The sequence below is a fragment of the Notolepis coatsorum genome, assembly GCF_963971535.1.
Source record: "Notolepis coatsorum genome assembly, chromosome: 14".
NCBI lineage: Eukaryota > Metazoa > Chordata > Actinopteri > Aulopiformes > Paralepididae > Notolepis > Notolepis coatsorum.
Window position 1 is genome coordinate 47,027,015 of NC_140178.1, and position 21,556 is coordinate 47,048,570.

A 21,556-nucleotide genomic window follows, 5' to 3' on the forward strand; every position below is an offset into this window, starting at 1 on the left:
GGAGAATTGGACGATACGAAATTGGGGATGGGAGAAAAACAGAAGAAAAAAAATGGGGAGATCCATGCCAGGTTGATAATCCATGCCTGGTTGGTAATCCATGCCAGGTTGGTAATCCATGCCAGGTTGGTAATCCATGCCTGGTTGGTAATCCATGCCAGGTTGGTAATCCATGCCAGGTTGGTAATCCTAATCCATGCCAGGTTAGTAATCCATGCCTGGTTGGTAATCCATGCCAGGTTGGTCATCCATGCCAGGTTGGTAATCCATGCCAGGTTGGTAATCCTAATCCATGCCAGGTTAGTAATCCATGCCTGGTTGGTAATCCATGCCAGGTTGGTAATCCATGCCAGGTTGGTAATCCATGCCAGGTTGGTAATCCTAATCCATGCCAGGTTAGTAATCCATGCCTGGTTGGTAATCCATGCCAGGTTGGTAATCCATGCCAGGTTGGTAATCCATGCCAGGTTGGTAATCCTATATGCCTGGTTGGTAATCCATGCCTGGTTGGTAATCCATGCCAGGTTGGTAATCCATGCCAGGTGCCAGGTTGGTAATCCATGCCTGGGACTTTGCTGCATATTTCAGCCATCCTGCTCCACTACACACCACCGTTTCTACATTCTCCCGTCTCAGTCTACTACTGTAAACCTTATAAAACCCCATATTTACAGGCTCTCTGGCTCTCGCTTTATCCTGCCACCTGAACCAATACAGGGATGTTTTGGGGGTTTTCTGTCAATCTGAGCCTTAAGCAGACAGAATAAACACCCCCTGCAGACAATTCTTTCTTGCAGGTGGTTGAGTGTGTATTTTAATATAGTGTTCATTGGCTGTGTGTGTGTGTGTGTGTGTGTGTGTGTGTGTGTGTGTGTGTGTGTGTGTGTGTGTGTGTGTGTGTGTGTGTGTGTGTGTGTGTGTGTGTGTGTGTGTGTGTGTGTGTGTGTGTGTGTGTGTGTGTGTGTGTGTGTGTGTGTGCGTGCGTGCGTGTGTGTGAACTCGGTGCCAAAGTACACTCTCCCTGCCAACCTCCTCACACCCTGCTCCCTCTGCTGAGCATTAGGCTGCCTGTGTGCAGCTTGGACCAGAGGAATGCACCGTGATAGAGGGAGGAGAAGGAGGAGAAGAATAGGGGTTAGAGAGGCATATAAAGGTAATCTCTTACCCAGACCTTCAGAACGGACCAGACCTTTCCCTAACATCTCTACTCCTCTCTCTACAGCTAGAGATGTATAGGAGGGGGAGAGGATGAGAGGGGGAGAGGATGAGAGGGTTTGGGCCTTGGAGGAAGAGAGAGGGGGGGGGGGGGGGGGGGTATGGTAGGAGCCTCGGAGAAGGGTAGAAAAACTAAATATACTTTAATATAAGAAAGAAAAACTTTAAATATGCTGCAAGATATAAAAAAATTAAAGTTTGATGTTTTACTCAAAACTGTACTCCTGAATAATTTGATCCTTTAGGGCCTTTTTAAATCTCCCCTGAGAAGTACACAACTTCAACCCGTCACTAAGGCTATTCCACAATTTAACTCCCAAAATTGAAACACATCTAGCTTTTACATTAGTTCTTACTTTTTTACATGTTTTAAGAATACACAACCCTCTTAAATTATACTTTATACTTAAGTAGCCAGAGTTGGGGCTGATCTACTGGAAGTTCTTCTGGAAATTTGTTCCAGCTATGTGTGGCATAACTGAACGCTGCTTCATAGTGTGGAAGCAAATCAGAGATGTATTTTGGCCCAAAGATTCAATGTCCCTGATGACATCACTGGTGGCCATATTCAAACTCATTTACTCTCAATAACTGTGTAATGTACTAGTTGCCAATGGAAACAACATACAGTAGTCCCTGTCTTGTAGATAGGACCTCAACTTTCACATAGCGGAAGAGGTGAGCCCTGACAGACAGAAGGCCCCTAACTAACCCCTAGCCTCAGATTCCTCTAGGACATGAGTTCTTTTTTGATCAAATTTAACTATAGGACATGAGTTCTTAGTGTGCATATATGGAGACACTGGAACTCATTACATCCCAAGCAGCTAACACAGTGTTTCACCCTGCCACCCATCTGTAAGCTTTGTCTGGCTGCAGGGTTTCTGCTGCTGTACATTCCTCCAGAGAGCAGATGATTTAAAGCTGAGGTATTATGGGATGGTGTTGGTTAGTTAGTTAGTTAGTTAGTTAGTTATACGGTTACAGGTGTTGATGCTGGGCTCACTGTGTGTGTGTGTGTGTGTGTGTGTGTGTGTGTGTGTGTGTGTGTGTGTGTGTGTGTGTGTGTGTGTGTGTGTGTGTGTGTGTGTGTGTGTGTGTGTGTGTGTGTGTGTGTGTGTGTGTGTGTGTGTGTGTGTGTGTGTGTGTGTGTGTGTGTGAGAATAGGTGTGGGAGAGGTTGCTTTCGACACTGGAATGTCCCGACCACTCGAGATCTGGGAAGTGGCCAGCGCCCCTGTCCTGTCCTGTCACAGTTGCAGAACCTTCTGGAAATGTGTAGGGTGTCTCATCATAGTAATGAGTAGGAAACAGGGAGGCTTCCAGTCATCACCCAAAAATGGACCACTTACTGTAGGGCAAGCTTAAATGTTTTGCAACTGGTGGCGGTGATGGTGTGTGTGTGTGTGTGTGTGTGTGTGTGTGTGTGTGTGTGTGTGTGTGTGTGTGTGTGTGTGTGTGTGTGTGTGTGTGTCTGTGTGTCTGTGTGTGCGTGTGTGCGTGTGTGTGTGTGTGTGTACTATTGTATTGTGAGGGCTCTGGTGATTCTGGTAAAGTGTTGAAACCCCTTTACTAAATCAGTAGTAATGCTTTCACAAAACTCTGTAAGACAGTGGTTATCTTGGCCCTGCGACTTGTGAAATGCCCCTGACAGGATTCACATTGGAATTTGGAGCTGAATAAAGTAGAGCCAATAGACCCACATGAGCTGTTGCCTGATTGCACGATTGGGTCAGTCTATTGACATTGCTACGTCCATCTCCATTTGCTCTGTAGTGGAGTAATAGTTTGACTTGCCAGCTTGTGTATGTTTTGGCAGGAGCTGGGGAAATATTTAGTACTAAGTAGTGGATGCCAGTACTGGTAATAGCTGGTATCTGTCTAGCCCTGTACCTCTCTGCCTGTCTATCTTTACAGGGGGAGCTATATCTGTCTAGCCTCTCATCTCTGTGGCTGTCTCTCTCTACAGGGGGAACTGATATCTGTCTAGCCTCTCATCTCTGCTTGTCTCTCTCTACAGGGGGAGCTGATATCTGTCTAGCCTCTCATCTCTGTGGCTGTCTCTCTCTACAGGGGGAGCTGATATCTGTCTAGCCTCTCATCTCTGTGGCTGTCTCTCTCTACAGGGAGAGCTGGAGCGTCAGCTCCTACAAGCCAACCCCATCCTCGAATCCTTTGGCAACGCCAAGACAGTGAAGAACGATAACTCGTCTCGCTTTGTAAGTTTGCTCTCCCGTTTAAACCTGTAATTTCCTCATAAACATAGATAGAAATGATAGCAAAGATGGTCTGAGGTTCTCCTCAACTTTGAACCAGCCTTCAGTGTAATTTACATTTATGTTACAAGACATTCAATCATATACTGTATCATTGTCTTATTAGTTGTGATACCTTGGTGTAATTACATTAAACAAATGACATCATCCCCCAATGGCCCTTCTGAATGTTAGATCATTGAGCAACAAATCTTTCTTAATCAATGATCTGATAACTGAAAAGAATTTGCAATGCATGCTCCTAGTCGAGACCTGGCTAAATGACGTTACTGGTGCGACAACGCTGATAGAAGCCTGCCCTCCAAATTATATATTATATATATATAGTATATAATATTATACTATTTTATTGCACTGTATTATTTTACTCTGTCTATTACTTTCTATTACAGGTTCAAAACTGTCAGGTATTAAACTGTGTGGGTATCAAACAAGAGACTGTTGGGCTTTAAAACTGTAGGACTCAGGCCTATAACTGCACCCTGAGAGAGGGAACTGCGCCCTGAGAGTGAGGTTTGCCCTGAGTGGGAGGTTCGAAGAGTCAAAGTGGGTATAAAACAGGAGGGAAGACTGTCAAGTTTTAAACTGTCGATAACAAACAGAGAAGGTAAAGACGACTTTGAACGATAGGTTATTTATATAACCTAGTTATATGAGTACTGGCTAAGCGTCCCGCTCTTATGCCATACCGAGATATACCTCATCTCCTAGTACCTACTGTACTACATAATGAAAAACGAAACACCCTTGCACTTGACCAGGCCCCGCCCCAGTGACTTACTATAAGACACCGGGCGTGGTCACCACTCACCCTTCCTCGGGAAGAGTTTTCCATCAGAAACCCCCCCCCCAAGGGACCTCAGGGCACGCTAAGAGCGGGACGCTTAGCCAGTACTCATATAACTAGGTTATCGTTATATACTCGTACTGGCATCACGTCCCGCTCTTATGCCATACCGAGGTATGGGGTAGAGCGGACGCGAGGCCCGACAAATGTACCCCCTGAGGACCCGTAAGCCCACATCAGGAGGGAGGGGAGTCCCGTCACCCCTCCTTCCAAGTGAAGAGGGGGCGGCAGTCAACTCCACCCAAGTGCGAAAAAGAGGGAACTAGAAACCTCCAAACGCACAGCACAGGCGGGACCACGTGTGACACAACACCTTGTGGTCCACACCCACACACCCCTGCTAACCCACCGAAAGGCGGGAAGCAGGGGAGGTTCCAGACCTCAGAACCGCCTGGGAGACAGAACCCCCAGTCATGTCCACGAGGTAAAACCTTACGAAGGGACCCGGGGAGGACCATGAGGCCGCAGCACAGATGTCCTCCACCGAGGCCCCTCCTAACAGGGCGGCAGATGCCGCCACTCCACGAGTGGAGTGCGCCCTGACACCCCCAGGGGGGGCCAACCCAGCCAACGTGTAGCAAAGGGCAATGCCCTCGCACAACCAATGGGACAGGCGCTGTTTCGACAGTACCTTACCAGCGCGAGAGCCACCGTAACAGACAAAAAGCTGATCGGTAGCCCTGAGGTCCTGAGTCCGGCTGAGGTAAACCCCCAAAGCCCGGACCGGACACGACAGGTGAAGGCTCGCCTCTAACTCACCAGCGTGAGGAGGCGGATGAAATGCCTGAACCACAATATCCCTGGAGCGAAAAGAGCTCTGGATATTTTTTGGCACGAAGACTGGATTAGGCCTCAGAGTTGCACCGCTATTGACACGAATAGACAGGCACTGAGGCAGCACCGAGAGAGCACAGAGCTCCAAGGTGCCTGCTCAAGAGGCTCAAACGGGGCCTCGGACCACCGGCCGAGGACCAATTGAAGGTCCCAACTCGGAGACAGAGAACGTTTCACCGGCTTAAGGCGCAGAGCGCCAAGCAGGAAACGCTTCACAAGAGGGTGGCCTTACACCACTCTTGGAAAATACGCCACCTACCCGCGTAAACCGCGATAGTGGAGGGAGCATGCGCGTTCCGGATGGTGTCAACCACAGAAGGATCCATCCTCTCCAGACTCACCCTCTCACCAGACAAACCATCAGCGGCTGGCCCAGCACAGGGAACTAACACAGAGACCCGTGCGCTTGAGAGAGGGCCCGCGATGACCAAGGAACAGGCCACGACGGGGCTACCAAGAGCTGGATCAGGACCGGGAACCACACAGCTGCGCCCCAGTCCGGCGCAATCAGGATCAAGGTCCTGCGCTCCTCAACGTACCCGCCCCAACAACTGACCTAACAGATGTATGGGGGGAAAGAATCCCAGGCGGCCACGGCATTGGTCCCAGACCTGCCTGACTATGTCCGGACGTAATCCCCACTCATCAGGGTGAGGACCGCCCCGCGACATCACACCTGTACCCACATTCACCCTGCCGGGGATGTGGAGAGCCCTCAGGCTGCGCAGATGGAGAACGCCCATAGCCAGCCGCCCGCCGCCCGGTGCAGACGGCAGGAGCGTACTCCTCCCTGTCTGTCGATATACGACGCTGACGTCGTATTGTCCGTCCTGATTGAACGTAGCGCAGACCGGGCAGCATGGCTTGCCAGCTGCCCCCTACTGCGTTGGCCCGACGCGTCTCCAGCGAGGGAGGCGTCGGTGAAAAACGTGACGTGTGACAGCCTACTGCCCAGTACTGACACAGGAACCTTAGCCGCTTCCACTTGCCTCTCACCGGGTCTATTTCCATACTGGAAAAAAACCACCTCCGTAACCTCCTCCTGGGGTGAAGAAGAGGCCAAGAGGGACCACGGAATGAGCAGATGCCATCATACCGAGCAGGCGTATCACGGACAGCGCTGTAACCGTCCTAGGACGGAACCTCCCGAGCGTGTCGATAACACGCTCTGAGAGGGATGCCCATAGCACTCCACCCGTTGACTGGGAAGAGGAGTACTCTACTTCCAGTCTACAGCAAACCCCAGGCTGGTAGGAATTCCACCACCTGCCTGGTATGAGACCTGACGATCCACCTTGACCGCCAAGGACCAGAATGTCGTAACCCCTGACGACGCAGAGGCCCCAGTGCGGCCTCCACGCACTTGGTGAAGATGCGGGGAGCCATAGAAAAGCCGAACGGCAGCCTCTGGTACTCATACGCTAAACCCTGCAAAGGGAGCGTAGGTAAGCCCTAGGATGGAAGATCGGGGATGCGAATACGCATCCTACAGGTCTATGGAGGAGAATCAGGCCCCCACCTGACAGTGTTCAACAGGTAGGAGATGATCCAAAAAATGCTGAACCTTCCCATGGGACAGGTCCAGCATGGGTCTGACACCCCCCCTCCCGATTTCTCGGGCACCAGAGAATACCGGGAGGAAAACGCCACGACGATGGCTTGCTTCGTCCACAGAGATTGGATCTCGTTGACCAGAGCTGTCACTGCTGGTGACCCTGACAATAGGGTCTGTACCAAACCTGAAAACGGGTGGGGTTGTGTAAATACAAATCCCCGCCTCAGCGTTCTCTCCATCCACTTCGACATATGGCACTGCTGAAGCCATATGTGATGATACTCCCAGAGCGCACCCGCCGCCATTCGGCGCTGGTCCGCAAGGAACTGTAGATAGGCGGCCCGGTCCCTCCCGCTGTGCGTAGCCAACTCTGAACCCGCCAACCGTGCGGGCAGGGCGTTCCGTGGAATCGGGACAACGGTCCCTGATACAACCCACGAGGCAATCGCACCCAAGGGGGGACCCCGACAGAAAGGGCCGGTTTGATACGGGGGAAGCTGACATCAAACTAGGTGACAAAAGCTCCCCCACTGAACACCCCTTCAGAACATGCTGAGGAGTTGTTCTGCAGCTGGACATGCAAGGTGTGAGGCCCCCATGGGTTCCTACACACCGTAGCCCTGCAGTGATATTACTACCACCCAAATCACGCACGCCTGCGAGACCACTGCCAATCTTTCAGGAGTGGGAGGCACCAACGTGATACCCGGCCTGGCGAAGGCGAGGTCGGGGAAGCCCGCACTGTTTGCCTCAAAAAGGTCTCGAGCCCCCCTGCTGATAACACTTGTAGTTGACAGACGTAACACCAGGCTCAACCAAACACAGCTTATGGTGTGGGAGCCGCTTGACAGCACAACATTCTCATGGACAGACCCAGGCTCAGCCATCAACTGGGTGTCAGCCCCTGTCCCATGAGAAGCGAAACGTGGGGCCGCATGCGCTTCAACGAAGGCTCGCGGCCCGCAGCCAAAGGAAACAAATCAGAGCCCCTTTTCCGCTGGTGTTGGGGGAGGGAGTGATCGGAGAGCGGGCTGCTCGTGGCAGGACGGCGACGATTTCTCAGGCCGTGCTCATCCAATATGGCCGATCCCTCGGCCGCCAAGGCTGTCGGCCTTGTGGACACCTGTTGACTCAACGCCCAGGGTACCTCTGGCGGGGGAAACATGGCCGCCTGTCGAGGGCCTCGCCACAGCCGCTGGCGAGGCCGTGCTCTCACCTCTGGCTGCGCGGCGTGAGGCGGTGTGGGGCCTAGGTCCAATACCGCCCGCGCTCCAGCGCAAGACCAAAGATCCTCTGCGGAGAGGGGAGCCCTGAGGAGGGAACATTTCTTTTTAACTTCTCACCCCCTCAAAGGGAGACTAATCCAACCAAGATGTCTGTAAACAAGCGTTGACAGCATCCTAGCCCTCCCTGCGGTTATAGCTTGCGGCTAGGTCAAAGCTAATAACGTCAACAACCTCGCGCGATGTTTCGACGTCGGCTGGCCCTCATGGCCCCGCCACCAGACACCATTTTTGACAGAAAAAAACAGCAATGCGAACAAGGTTACTAATCGCTGCTAATTCTATACCGTGGCGGTACAGGCTTAACACAGCCCACCAGCCACCCGCCGGGCCGACCCACCTCATGGCGTCGGCCGGGCGGGGCACTGTTTCAACATGCCAGAGACAAAGGACTGATGCCACCTGCTTCATAAACACTGAGCACCAGCGGTGGTTGCAACCAGCAACCTCCACTGTGGTGTGCATCCATGAAGGGGTTAATGAATAAATGAACTAAAAACACCACCAATACACTGTAGAATGGGCTAGCCCATACACACAATGTTAAGGGGATGCGGACCAGAGAACCCAGTCCCGCATACCATTCACAATATTCACAACAAGCACACCAGCCCTAGACCTCAGCCCATTCACCCATGAACAGATAAACAAGCCCGCGCAATACTCCCAACAGTAAACACCGATTGACCGTCAGCATGAATGGCTAAGAGGAGGGAAGACTTTAGACAGACATCCCTCAGCGGGGAAACAAACAGAAACAGTAGCCCAGCATATAGCATAGCGTTAGCCGCACGCTCCAGGGTAACGGGGAAAACAACAACGTTTTTACCCAGATATCCTGCCCCTTGCGCCAATACACAACTCGGTTGTCTCACAGGACAACAAGCAGTATTATTAACACCAGCGTTAATGCCTGATGGCACAGATCCTACCTGAGTGCGAGTTAGCTCGATAGCTACACATCGCACGTCGTCCCTCAAAGTGCTGCCAAGACGAGGAAACACCAGGATAGACCCGAAGCGGAGATGCATCGAAATGCATCCATCTGCAGGGCCGCAGAACCCATATGAGCGCCGTTGGAAACATGCCGAAGATTCCAGGGGCTGGCAAATCTCAGGCATTGTTCAATTTCTCTTTACACTTCATACTCGCTATCACTAGTTACACAGGGAGCCGCCATGATGGAAAATGAAAAAGAGGAAGGGTGAGTGGTGACCACGCCCGGTGTCTTATAGTAAGTCACTGGGGCGGGCCTGGTCAAATGCAAGGGTGTTGAGTTTTTCGTTATGTAGTACAGTAGGTACTAGGAGATGAGGTATATCTCGGTATGGCATAAGAGCGGGACGCGATGCCAGTACGAGTAACAGTAATCCAGAACTATTTTATTGCACTGTAAAAAATATATATTTTATCTATTCTATTCTACTATTTTATTGCACTGCACTATTTTACTCTGTCTATTTTATCTTACTCGTTTTATCATTGTCTATTTAAAACTGAATCAAACCATAAACAAGGTAGGTGGCCTGTTGGGATGTGAAAAACTGTGATTTTATATGTCTGCACTTTATCATGCTCATTTTATGCCTGTCTTTTTTCTGTTGTGAAGCACTTGTGAGCTGCAGTTTCTGTATGAAAGGTGCAATACAAATAAAGTTTATTATTATTATTATTATTATTATTATTATTATTATTATTATTATTATTATTATTATTATTATTATTATTATTATTATTATTATTATTATTATTATTATTATTATTATTATTATTATTATCATTGGTGAAACAATTGCAGTACAATTGACAAATTAATGTGGAATGTGTACAGTCGAATACGTTACGTTACAGTCGAATGCGCTATGTTACAGTCAAATATTTTACATTATAGACGAATACATTACGCTACGGTCGAATGCGTTATGTTATGGTCGAATGCGTTACCGCCAATATACTCCATACTCAGATTACCACACATTGCCATAAGAGCCGCTGTGCAGAGGATCAGTTCGACTAGCAAGCAGGTGTATTGGCTGAAGCCAATCTCTGCAAATGTGTAATTTTATTACAACTAACCTGCCGACGTTCGTGTCTCTTCCCTCACTCACTCACTCACTCACTCACTCACTCACTCACTCACTCACTCACTCACTCACTCACTCACTCACTCGCTCAACTCTCTCTCACACGCACGCACACACACACACACACACACACACACCTACACACACACCTACACACACACACACACACACCCACACACACACCTACACACACACACACACACACACACACACACACACACACACACACACACACACACACACACACACATAGGCCAACTTGAATTTACCTTCAATATTTCACAGAAGGTCCTACAGCGCCATTGAAAATGTGCCATTCTGTTTGCGCTGTCCATGCTAACGTTTTCTTTTTATCCACTTTTTCTCCTCCTGTTTTTCTGTGATTTTCTCCCATCCCAATTTAGTCGTCATGTCAATTCCCCCCTCCCCTTCCTGGTCGTTGCTCGCATGTGCCCCCCACTGGTCGGTCTAGGGAGGGTTGATAGATACTATCACATGTCCCCTCCGATACATGCAGAGTCAGCCAGCCACTTCTTTTCACCTGCCAGCGCGGACCTGTAGGAGTCGCTGTTTACAACGACCAGATTACCACCCACCGGCTTCCCTCCCGCTGACTCTGCCAATTGAGCCAGTATGACGGCCGGCCAAGCCGGAGGCAACGCTGACAGCCGGATTCGAAACCAGTGTCTCTCGCGTTGGTGACGAGCGCTTAGTCCGCTGCACCACCCAGCCGCCCCCATGCTAACATGTTTTTAAAACAAACCAATCACATGTTTGCGCTGTCCTTTTAATGGTAACATGTTTTTAAAACAAACCAATCACATGTTTGCGGTGTCCTTTTAACGGTAACATGTTTTTAAAACAAACCAATCACGTGTTTTTGCGCTGTCCTTTTAACGGTAACATGTTTTTAAAACAAACCAATCACATGTTTGCACTGTCCTTTTTAACAGTAACATGTTTTAAAAACAAACCAATCACATGTTTGTGCCATCATTTTTAACGGTAACATGTTTTTCTACAGGGGAAGTTCATCAGAATCAACTTTGACGTCACAGGCTACATTGTTGGGGCCAACATCGAGACCTGTATCCTTACCAATGGAACTGCCCGAGGGGGAGGGAGAGAGAGAGAGAGAGAGGGAGGGAGAGGGAGCGAGAGAAAGTAGTAGTTTGGGCTGAGAGCAGTGGTTTGGCTCCGGGGCTCCAGAGCTTACACTACACCACAAGAATGTATTTCTGTACTGCACGCTCCCCCAGATCCAGGCTGGAAGGATTGGGGCTCAAAGAATCGTATATTCATATTCACGCTTCATATTTATTCATGTTTATTTATATATTTGAAGAGCAGAGTAATGGTTCGAGTTCCAGGGGATGAACTTTACTTTAGCTTGTAATACTTTGTGTAAACAGTGTGGAATAGAGTCTTGCATGGCTTTGAGACTTTGTAACATGTGGCGTTACAATAAGACTGATTTATAAAACTGCATACTTTATGAGAATTCCACTCTTAAAATGGCAAGGTTCCTGGAAACAAGGACTGAACAGCAATTACTTGCTGCCCTTAATGTGTGTTCGTGAATAGCAAAGTTAACCTTTCATTCTAGATAAGATGTTTTACAAACACTATCAAAGAGGAGTGATCTTTATATCTTACAATGTCATTTTAAGTATTACTAGTACTAGTTTTAGTAGTGGTGCTACAGTAGTAGTAGTAGTAGTAGTAGTAGTAGTAGTAGTAGTAGTAGTAGTAGTAGTAGTAGTTGTAGTAGTAGTAGTAGTAGTAGTAGTAGTTGTAGTAGTAGTAGTAGTAGTAGTAGTTGTAGTAGTAGTAGTAGTAGTAGTAGTAGTAGTAGTAGTAGTAGTGTAGTAGTAGTAGTAGTAGTAGTAGTAGTAGTAGTAGTAGTTGTAGTAGTAGTAGTAGTAGTAGTAGTAGTAGTAGTAGTAGTTGTAGTAGTAGTGTAGTAGTAGTAGTAGTAGTAGTAGTAGTAGTGGTAGTAGTAGTAGTAGTAGTTGTAGTAGTAGTAGTAGTAGTAGTAGTAGTAGTAGTAGCAGCAGCAGCAGCAGCAGCAGCAGCAGCAGCAGCAGTCTTAGGCTAGAAGTAATATTATGATATGATAGTCATAGCAGCAGCAGTAGTAGTCCTAGGCTAGAAGTAATATTTCAATAGTCATAGCAGCAGCAGTAGTAGTCCTAGGCTAGAAGTAATATTGCGATAGTCATAGCAGCAGCAGTAGTAGTCCTAGGCTAGAAGTAATATAAAGGTAATCATAGCAGCAGCAGTAGTAGTCCTAGGCTAGAAGTAATATAAAGGTAGTCATAGCAGCAGCAGACGTCGTTTTCGTCCTATTACCATGGGTCCTGGTCAGTCCCTAACCCCTGTTCCCAGACCTTCTGGAGAAGTCTCGGGCCATCAGACAGGCCAAGGATGAGAGGACCTTCCATATCTTCTACCAGCTGCTGGCTGGAGCTGGGGAGCACCTCAAATGTGAGAATAATAATCTAGTCAGCCAAAAAAGTCTGTCTACTCTGTCAATACATCACGTCAGGCAAAGAATGACTTTGGCCATTCCGGCTAATTATTTGGTATACTGTGTATTAATTACAGGGACTCATAGGGCATTTCACCTTACGGCTTGGTGCATATAAATGTTTCTCTTTCTTACTCTAATTGATCTGTTCTGATTTATACTATTAATCCATACAGGCTGACATGACACTTTTCTCATTTGAAAACCTCAACATATTATTCTTTTAAAGGGGAACTATCTTATAAATGGCCTTTTTCAGTGTTTTCCTAGCTATGTGGACTTATATTAATATTATCTATGTCTCTAATTCTCATATTGGCGCATTCTTCCAATTCTCCTCTCACAATATTCACCCTCACTGAACTGAGTCATCTGAAAATGTGCTGATTTGTGATGTCAGAGAGACTCAGCCGCATAATAATGTGGCCCCATATGGCATCAGGCCACACAGTGGTTGGAGCCCAGGCTCAAAACGTCTTAAGATCTTGAGGTAGAAAAATGCTGTTTTTGAGTACTTGATTAGAAATACAAAACAATGAATTAAAAAAAATATGAAAGAAATAGTGAAAGAAATAGTAAAATAGTTCCCCTTTAAAATATAAACTAACAAAATAAAAATGGCAGGCAGTTCACTTACTCCACGCCACTCACTCACCTTGTCACTCTCTTTCCCTCTCCCTCTCTCTCACCCCCCCCCCCCTTCTCCCCTCTCTACCATCCCTCTCTACTCCACTCCACTCACCTTGTCACTATCTTTCCCTCTCTCTCACGCCCCACCCCCCATTCTCCCCTCTCTACCATCCCTCTCCACTCCACTCACCTTGTCACTCTCTTTCCCTTTCCCTCTCTCTCACCCCCCCCTGCTCCCCTCTCTACCATCCCTCTCCACTCTACTCACCTTGTCACTCTCTTTCCCTCTCCCTCTGCCCCCTACATCTACCATCCCTCTCCTCCCTTCCTAGCGGACCTGCTCCTGGATGGCTTCAACAGCTACCGGTTCCTTGTTAACGGTAACCTTACCATCCCAGGTCAGCAGGACAAGGACAACTTCCAGGAGACCATGGACGCCATGAACATTATGAGCTTTTCCCATGAGGAGATCGTCTGTGAGTAGCAGGCTGAAACCAGTAGTAGCTCCTTGGTGTAAACACACTCCTAGCATGAGCTTCAGTAGGCTCAGGAGGTAGAGCTGTCGTCTGGTAATTGGAAGGCTCCCGGTTCAATTCCCGCTCCTCCCACACAGCGTGTCGAAGTGTCCTTGAGCAAGACACTTAACCCCTAATTGCTCCCGATGAGCAGTTTGGCATCTTGCCTGGTTATATCCGCCGTGGGTGTGAGTGAATGGTATATATATATATATATATATATATATATATATATATATATATATATATATATATATATATATATATATATATATATATATATATATATATATATATATATAATTGTTTTACTTCTTGGTATAAGCACAATCCTAAGGCCATGACTATCTGAATATCTTCTCCCACTGAGAGCTGAGTAGAGGCCATTTAACCAGGTTGAAACCAAGTAGTAGCAGTAGCTTCTTGGTGTAAAGTCACCCCTAAGTTAAAGAATAATGAAACATATGCTGCCCTAATGGTTGATATTTTCACCATGCTGCACTCTCGGCCCCGCCCCAATCTGTGATGTCAGAGTGCCTCTGTGGAGGTGCTATCAAAGTCTGTCAAGGGGGGAAAAAGAGGTACTCTGACAAAGTGAGTGAGGGTGAAAATATCAACCACAGCCATATTTCTGTCTATCTATCCTCTCTCTCTCTCTCTCTCTCTCTCTCTCTCTCTCTCTCTCTCTCTCTCTCTCTCTCTCTCTCTCTCTCTCTCTCTCTCTCTCTCTCTCTCTCTCTCTCTCTCTCTCTCCCATCCTCCTGCTGTCTCTTGCTGTCTCTCACTCTGTCTGGTATGGATGTCTCTGGCCTGGTCAGGCATGCTGAAGGTGGTGTCAGCGGTGCTGCACTTTGGAAATATCGTCTTCAAGAAGGAGAGGAACACAGACCAGGCCTCCATGCCTGAGAACACAGGTAGACACACAGTCATTTAGCTATTTTTTTATTTTTATTTTTTTATTTTGTTTGTTATTTTATGTTTGTAAGAGATTTTGTTTATGTATGATATTGTGAGAAAGGGGCAGGACTAGATAAGCATTTGCTTCCTTCTGCTCCTTCTCAAACTCATTTGTTTATCATTTAATGAAGAATGTAAGATTTCATTGTAAATTTGTTTCTTTAGTTTATAATTTTTATTGTGTTTTTATATGGTTGATTGTTCGAGATAAAATAAACTCAACTCAACTCAACAACTCAGCTACATAGACACACATGCACGTATGTACGTGCACACACATACACACACACACATACACATACACATACACACACACACACACACATACACATCAGTGTTGTAGTCGAGTCACTAAATCTCGAGTCCGAGTCGAGTCTCGAGTCCCCATTGTTCGAGTCCAAGTCCGAGTCACCAAATAAGAGCCAGAGTCAAGTCCGAGTCGAGTCCCCATTACCCTAGTTTGAGTCTGAGTCCAAGTCATCAAGGTTGTGTCTACTCCACTCTGGCAGTCAAAGAGCTGACATACAAATAAAAAAGGTCTACATTAAACATAAATGACACAGCGGTCACCATTCAAAGGGGGTTTATTATTTTTCACCATGTTTTTCTTTTCTTTTTTTCAGTTCAATACAATAAACAGTTCACAAGACAAACATAAGACATCTTGATTATTATTATAATTTTTTAACAAACAATTCACAGGACATACATCTAAAACAACATACAATACAATGTAAACAATAATCTAGCCTCTCCCGTTTTCACTCTGGGCAATCCTTTATTCACTTGCATCTCTATACTATATAAGCTTGGAACTGCACCATCAACACCCCAGCTAGTCATTCACTTGGTCATCGGTTAGATCTAGGTCCTTAACACAATGATCGCCAGATGGTGCTGTGGGCGTATAGCTGTTTGTGCCAGCGCTTTGTTCAATGGGATAATGCCGGTGTTTGCAACTGCTAAAACTATATTAAATATTATAGCTATGGATCTAATAACATTGTCAATTGTCAATGAGTTTCTTCCGGTCAACATGCAAAAAACAGATACTTTTTTCATCCGTACATTTCCGTTTTATATCATGGTGAATATGAGTATAGTTTGAGTGATTCTGAGTAATCCCAGGAAAATACGCGAAAACAGGTTGCCATTCCTCGCTTGGATCAACAATCAATCTGAAATCAACGCTAGATTATCGGTATTATCTTTCATCATGCACGCATGAAAGGGGCCACTCCGTGCTTTTGATCGCTACCAACACACACACACCACCCCGACACGCTTCGATCGCGGGGAAAGAATTATCGGATCAACGCAAGATCGATAACATATAGTCCTTACCTTGTCTATGATGTACTGCAAAAAGAATAATCCAATTATCTGATCGCCATTCTAAATACTGGTTGCGTCAGTGTATCCAGCGTTATCCAGCATTGCATATGAAAGGGGGGGGGAAGCCTACTCGATGCATCGATATAAGCCGGAGTCTTGCCGGAGTGTATAGACCCTGCCTGCACGGCTCAGCTCGGCCGGGAAAATAAACCACATCGTTTCAAATGGGGTGCAATAGCGGCCGCAAGGCGTTAGGCGGCGGTATCGGACCGCTGTGGTCTCAGACAGAGTGTCACCCAGTCCTACAGCACAGCAGGATGAATTATGAATGGAAATAGCGAATAAAAGAAAAACTGATCCAATAACGAGTATACTCGTTGTTGGCGGCCAACGATTGGCGGGCTATAACGAGTTAACTCGTTTTTGGTGCAGAAACGGTTAACATACTCCATGAAGGGTCTCCATATATTCAAAATGTTTTGTTTATTTCAACTCGTAGGACAGAGGTTACCTTCATTTACAGCAATGACAAGCTTACAAAACAATACACAGATTATCAGCAATTTTAAATATAGGCACAATAAATAAGAATAAACTGTAAGAAATCAGAGAAGATGGTTACAAGTCAATATACAGTGGTTGGAGATCATACTTTTAAATGCAGCAAGAGAAGGAAGAAGCTTCAGAGTCAGTTGGAGGACATTCCAGGTGTTGGAAAAAATCGATATAGCATAATAACACAGGATGTGTTGTCCGTACATAAACACATGCATGTGTGTTAGAAAATCACACAACCTGGGTTAAAATGATGTTGCTATTATTACTTAATGCATGTTGTGTGTTTGTTAGAGAACACTTCTTAACCTCTGGTCACAGCACTGTCTTACTCCACTACCTCAATACCAATACTCGTTTTTGCATTTTGCATTTTGCTCTTGCATTTTGTACATTTTAGTTGTAGAGTACAAAGTTTACGGAGGGTCATACAGAACCAAGCATTTCACTATAATGTCATGTACCTTATATGTGACAAATAATACAAAAGTTGAAACTTGAACTTGAACTTGAAGCACACAAAGGAGGTACGAAGGATAGGGTGAGAAATAAGACATTCCAAGGCTCTAGCTGCCTGCTTCTCTCTCTCTCTCTCTCTCTCTCTCTCTCTCTCTCTCTCTCTCTCTCTCTCTCTCTCTCTCTCTCTCTCTCTCTCTCTCTCTCTCTCTCTGCTTTCATTGTATTCCTTTTTTTATTTTTATAACTCTTTATTTTTAAATGTTTACATAAGCATACAGTTACATTAACACATTGGCGACCGCTGGGACCCGTCTAATATAGTGGTTGAGGACCAGCTTTTGTAAACAGACCGGTGTCTTTTTGTACAGCTAAATCTATACTTTATAGTATTGCTATCTGTCCATTCTCATTGTCAATTGAGTTCATAAACCGTCCCTTCAAAATGGCTTAAAGAAAAAAAAATGCATCAATAGGTTGTCATTTTATAGCGCCGTGAATATAAGCATTATAGCGGATTTTGTCTCGTATATTTTCTGGAAGGCTAGTTATAGGGCTAATAGCTGCTAACGTTATATTCAACAGCATTTTTGTTTTCCATATGCTAAAGAAATAACTTCCCAAAGCATGTATGCATCAAAGGGGGGGGGCGGGGGACGTTGTTTATTATTATTGATTAGCAATAACAGTGGTTGTGTAACTAGCCACATACGCTGCTCGGCTGGTTGTGTATCATAGCAAGCTCTGATCCGGCTGTAATTTATGTGAAAAAGATCTTACCATGAGCCGGTGAGATACCCCGAGCATTTCCCCGTTATCGATCGGCATCTGGTAGATCGATATGTCCATTGGCTGATGATAAATCCCCTTATTCCATGGTGAAATCTGCGATTCGAAACGTAATCCACGGTACAAGATGCTGATTCAGAATCCGGGTACTAAAAATATCCATTGAAAGACAAAAAAAAGTCATCCGTTCGCCCACAGGGCATACTGCAGTGGAGCGATGGCGCCCCTAAGAGGATCTGGCCGGTATTGCACATTTTCAGTTCAGTTCAGAGTTTTTATTTGCCACATGGAATCATACAATCAGAGTTTCTTCATTACACAATCATAAATAACATTCCATGGACAAAAGGAGCAGGAAGAAGAATAAATCGTATAGTTACCTGCCCCTTATTCCTAAACTAAAGAAGTATTTACTTAATGGTCGGTGTAACTGAGGGGTACAATTCCCTGACTGTATTACTAGATATGATACTTACTACCACTACCTTTGTACTTAATATTCGGCCACCCAGTACTCGGCATAAATATATTATGATGAACACTGTCACGTAGATGAAACGGATCCAACACAAATGTACGAATTAGAAATAGGTCTTTATTTCTACACAGCGATGGTGTGTAGAGCAAGCACTTAATCAAATCAATCACATTTATGAATGGGAATTAGTATGCACTTTTATGGCAAGAGTATTCGTCGGTATATCAATAGAGAATGTCCAATCTCTGAAGGCGCAGGTGGTACATATACGACCTGGAATAGTTTAAGGAATAACAGCAATGATACTTTAATGATTATAGGCTGGATACACTAGGGGGGGTTAATCCGGTCGCTTGTAAGCCGACAGGAGTAGGAAGGGGGGGGGGGTAGAATCCGGCTGCCTCATCCGGCCAAGGGTATCCCAGGTGAACCCACTGTAGTGCCGTTCAATGCGCCGGCGATCCTTGGACCACAGATGAAAGCAGATGGACTCTTTGTGGGCCGGCGTCCTCCGGTCCACGGAGGAGAGACGTGAAGCGACCTCGTCTTGCAGAGCGTCTCCTCACCTTGCGTCCTCTCCAGGGGGGGGGGTTCCAACACACGGCAGTGTCGGGGGTCTTTATCCATGGAATAATCAACGTATACAAAGCATAATCCGTGCCTGGGAAGGCGGGCTGTCGTCGGTAGAATAATCCGGTATACAGGTCCACTCGCTCGTCGGCTCTGGGGCTCCTCGGGTGCAGCTTCACGTGGGGTCAACCACCCTGGATAAGCAGCCAGTTCTCTGCCCGAAACGATGGGGTACTGACTACGGTAGTATTCTCACCGCACGAAGCACTATATATTAACAGACTATTATTAGCTTAATAGACTACGTCCAACTCGACGATATAGTGCCAAATATGACTATTCAAATATTAATATACACGATGTCTCAATACCGATGGTAGGCGAACTTGGCCTTACTCCCACACGTGGCGTCGCGGGGAGGCTTTACGTCTGTGACTCTATTGGAGGGTAAGAAACTGGACTGAAAAGGAAGTCCTACTTTAGTAGCGCAGTATATATACGCACTATGAACAAATAGTCCCATTAGTGGTGCGGTAGCCAGATTCCTACGCGGAACTAGGACTTGTTCGTACATGTTGAGCGGTACGTTTGAACTGGGTCTGAGGGGTATGGCAGCCTGGCACCAAGGTCTCGACCAATAGTAGAATGGAGACTATTATGGGATGTTCAGTAGGCTAGAATGGATATTCAATGCATATTGTACAAGGAATATACAAGGGATATCAGGGAATATTAGAGAATATACAAATACAATTAAATATATATATATAATAAATATATATATTCGGTTTAATCTGGCCCTTCACAACAGTCGGCGTACAACCTAATTTACACAAATAATAATTTATACCATTATACAAGAAACTCACAATCCACAGTTAAACAAGAAAAAAATTTAATAATAATAATAATAATAATAATAATAATAAAGAATAAAGAATAAAAGAAAGAGAGAAAAAAAAGAAAAGAAAATATCTCACTATTCAGATCACATTTGATTTTCATACTGACTAAATTTTTTTTTTTTTTTTTTTTTTTGAATTGATAAACACTATTACATCCCTTAAGCTCGCTATGGAGAGAATTCCACAACTTTACACCAATAACTGAAGTACACATCTGTTTAAGTGTGGTACGTGCAAACTGATGTTTAAAATTGTATTTTCTCCTACTAAACTCACTTTCTAAATGAAAAAGATTTTGTAGTTTTTCTGGCAGTGTATTATTTCTTGCCCTAAACATAATTAACATTGTTTGAAACTTAACCATGTCTTCAAGTTTAATTATTCTAGATTTAATAAATAATGTATTTGTGTGTTCTCGATAACTCACTTTATGTGTGATTCTTATGGCCCTCTTCTGTAGTATATATAATGGTTTTATATTGGTCCCATAAGTATTCCCCCATACTTCAACACAATAACTGATATAAGGTGAGATGAGTGAACAGTAGAGTGTTCTCATTGCCTCATACTCTAACACATCCTTTACTTTATTCATAACAAAAATACTCTTGGACATCTTTTTTTTAACGTGTGCTATGTGCGATTTCCATGTTAATTTATCATCCATAATCACACCAAGAAAACGAAATTCATTAACTCTCTCTATATCAACTCCATCTATTGTCAGTACTATATTTTCATCTAGTTTTCGATTGCCAAAAATCATAAATTTAGTTTTTTTCAGATTCAGTGATAGCTTATTTACATCAAACCATTTCTTTAGCTTTGTCATTTCATACACGATATATATTCAGCTAGTTTCTTTAAATTATTTCCAGAGCAAAAAAAATTGGTATCATCAGCAAACAAGACAAACTGTAATAGTTTTGAAACATCACAAATATCATTAATATATAAAAGAAAGAGTTTGGGCCCCAAAACCGAACCTTGCGGTACCCCACATTAAAAATGTCATGAGCTCAGATTTGACATCTGCCAACTGCACATATTGTTGCCTATTGTGGAGATAACTACTCAACCATTCTAGAACCATTCCTCTCACACCATATGAGCGTAATTTAGAAATTAGAATATTATGATCTAAGGTATCAAATGCCTTTTTTAAATCCTCAAATTCACAGACTAGGGAATATATGCAGTGCCGCTCCGCGACCTTGACCCGGTTATTAAAATGATATAAAAGCAATAACAACTTGCCACGGCTTTATACGTGACTCTGTCCACAACGCATGGATTCAAAACCCGTATTAACTCGTGGTCGGGCGGCAAAGTGTTAATAATATGACAACCACCACCACATGACAGACAGGACAAACAGGACTCACAGGACTGGACAGTGTTGTATGGTGGGGGGGGAGCGAGCTGTATTCGCTCTTGATATGTCAGGTCTGTTTTGATTGTGTCATGGCAGTCTTTAACCGTCTGACGGCTCATATGTTGTCCATTTCGACCAGCGTCTGTCATATGCCTCGGCCTTCAATCTCAGCAGGAATGTCATTTTTTCCATCTCGCTTATCTCCTCCACTATTCCCCTCCATGTCTCTTTGTCTGGAGCGGCCTCTTTGAGCCAGCTCCTTGTGATGGCCTTCTTACCAGCTATTGTCATGATTTTGAACAGGTACAAGTCTTCATTGTGTATGGTCTCCTCTGTGATCAAACCCAGGTATATCAACTGGGGTTCCA

The 21,556-nt window shown here is 45.3% G+C and overlaps 1 protein-coding gene across 1 annotated transcript in view; it reads left to right on the forward strand.

Annotated features, from left to right (window-relative positions):
- LOC311239765 (myosin-10-like) overlaps nt 1-21,556 on the forward strand; it is a 240,379-nt gene that overhangs the window by 102,324 nt on the left and 116,499 nt on the right. The window contains 5 exon segments of the mRNA XM_084328192.1: nt 3,341-3,433; nt 11,118-11,181; nt 12,482-12,580; nt 13,586-13,729; nt 14,587-14,682. Of these exon segments, the coding sequence (XP_084184318.1) occupies nt 3,341-3,433; nt 11,118-11,181; nt 12,482-12,580; nt 13,586-13,729; nt 14,587-14,682 (496 nt within the window).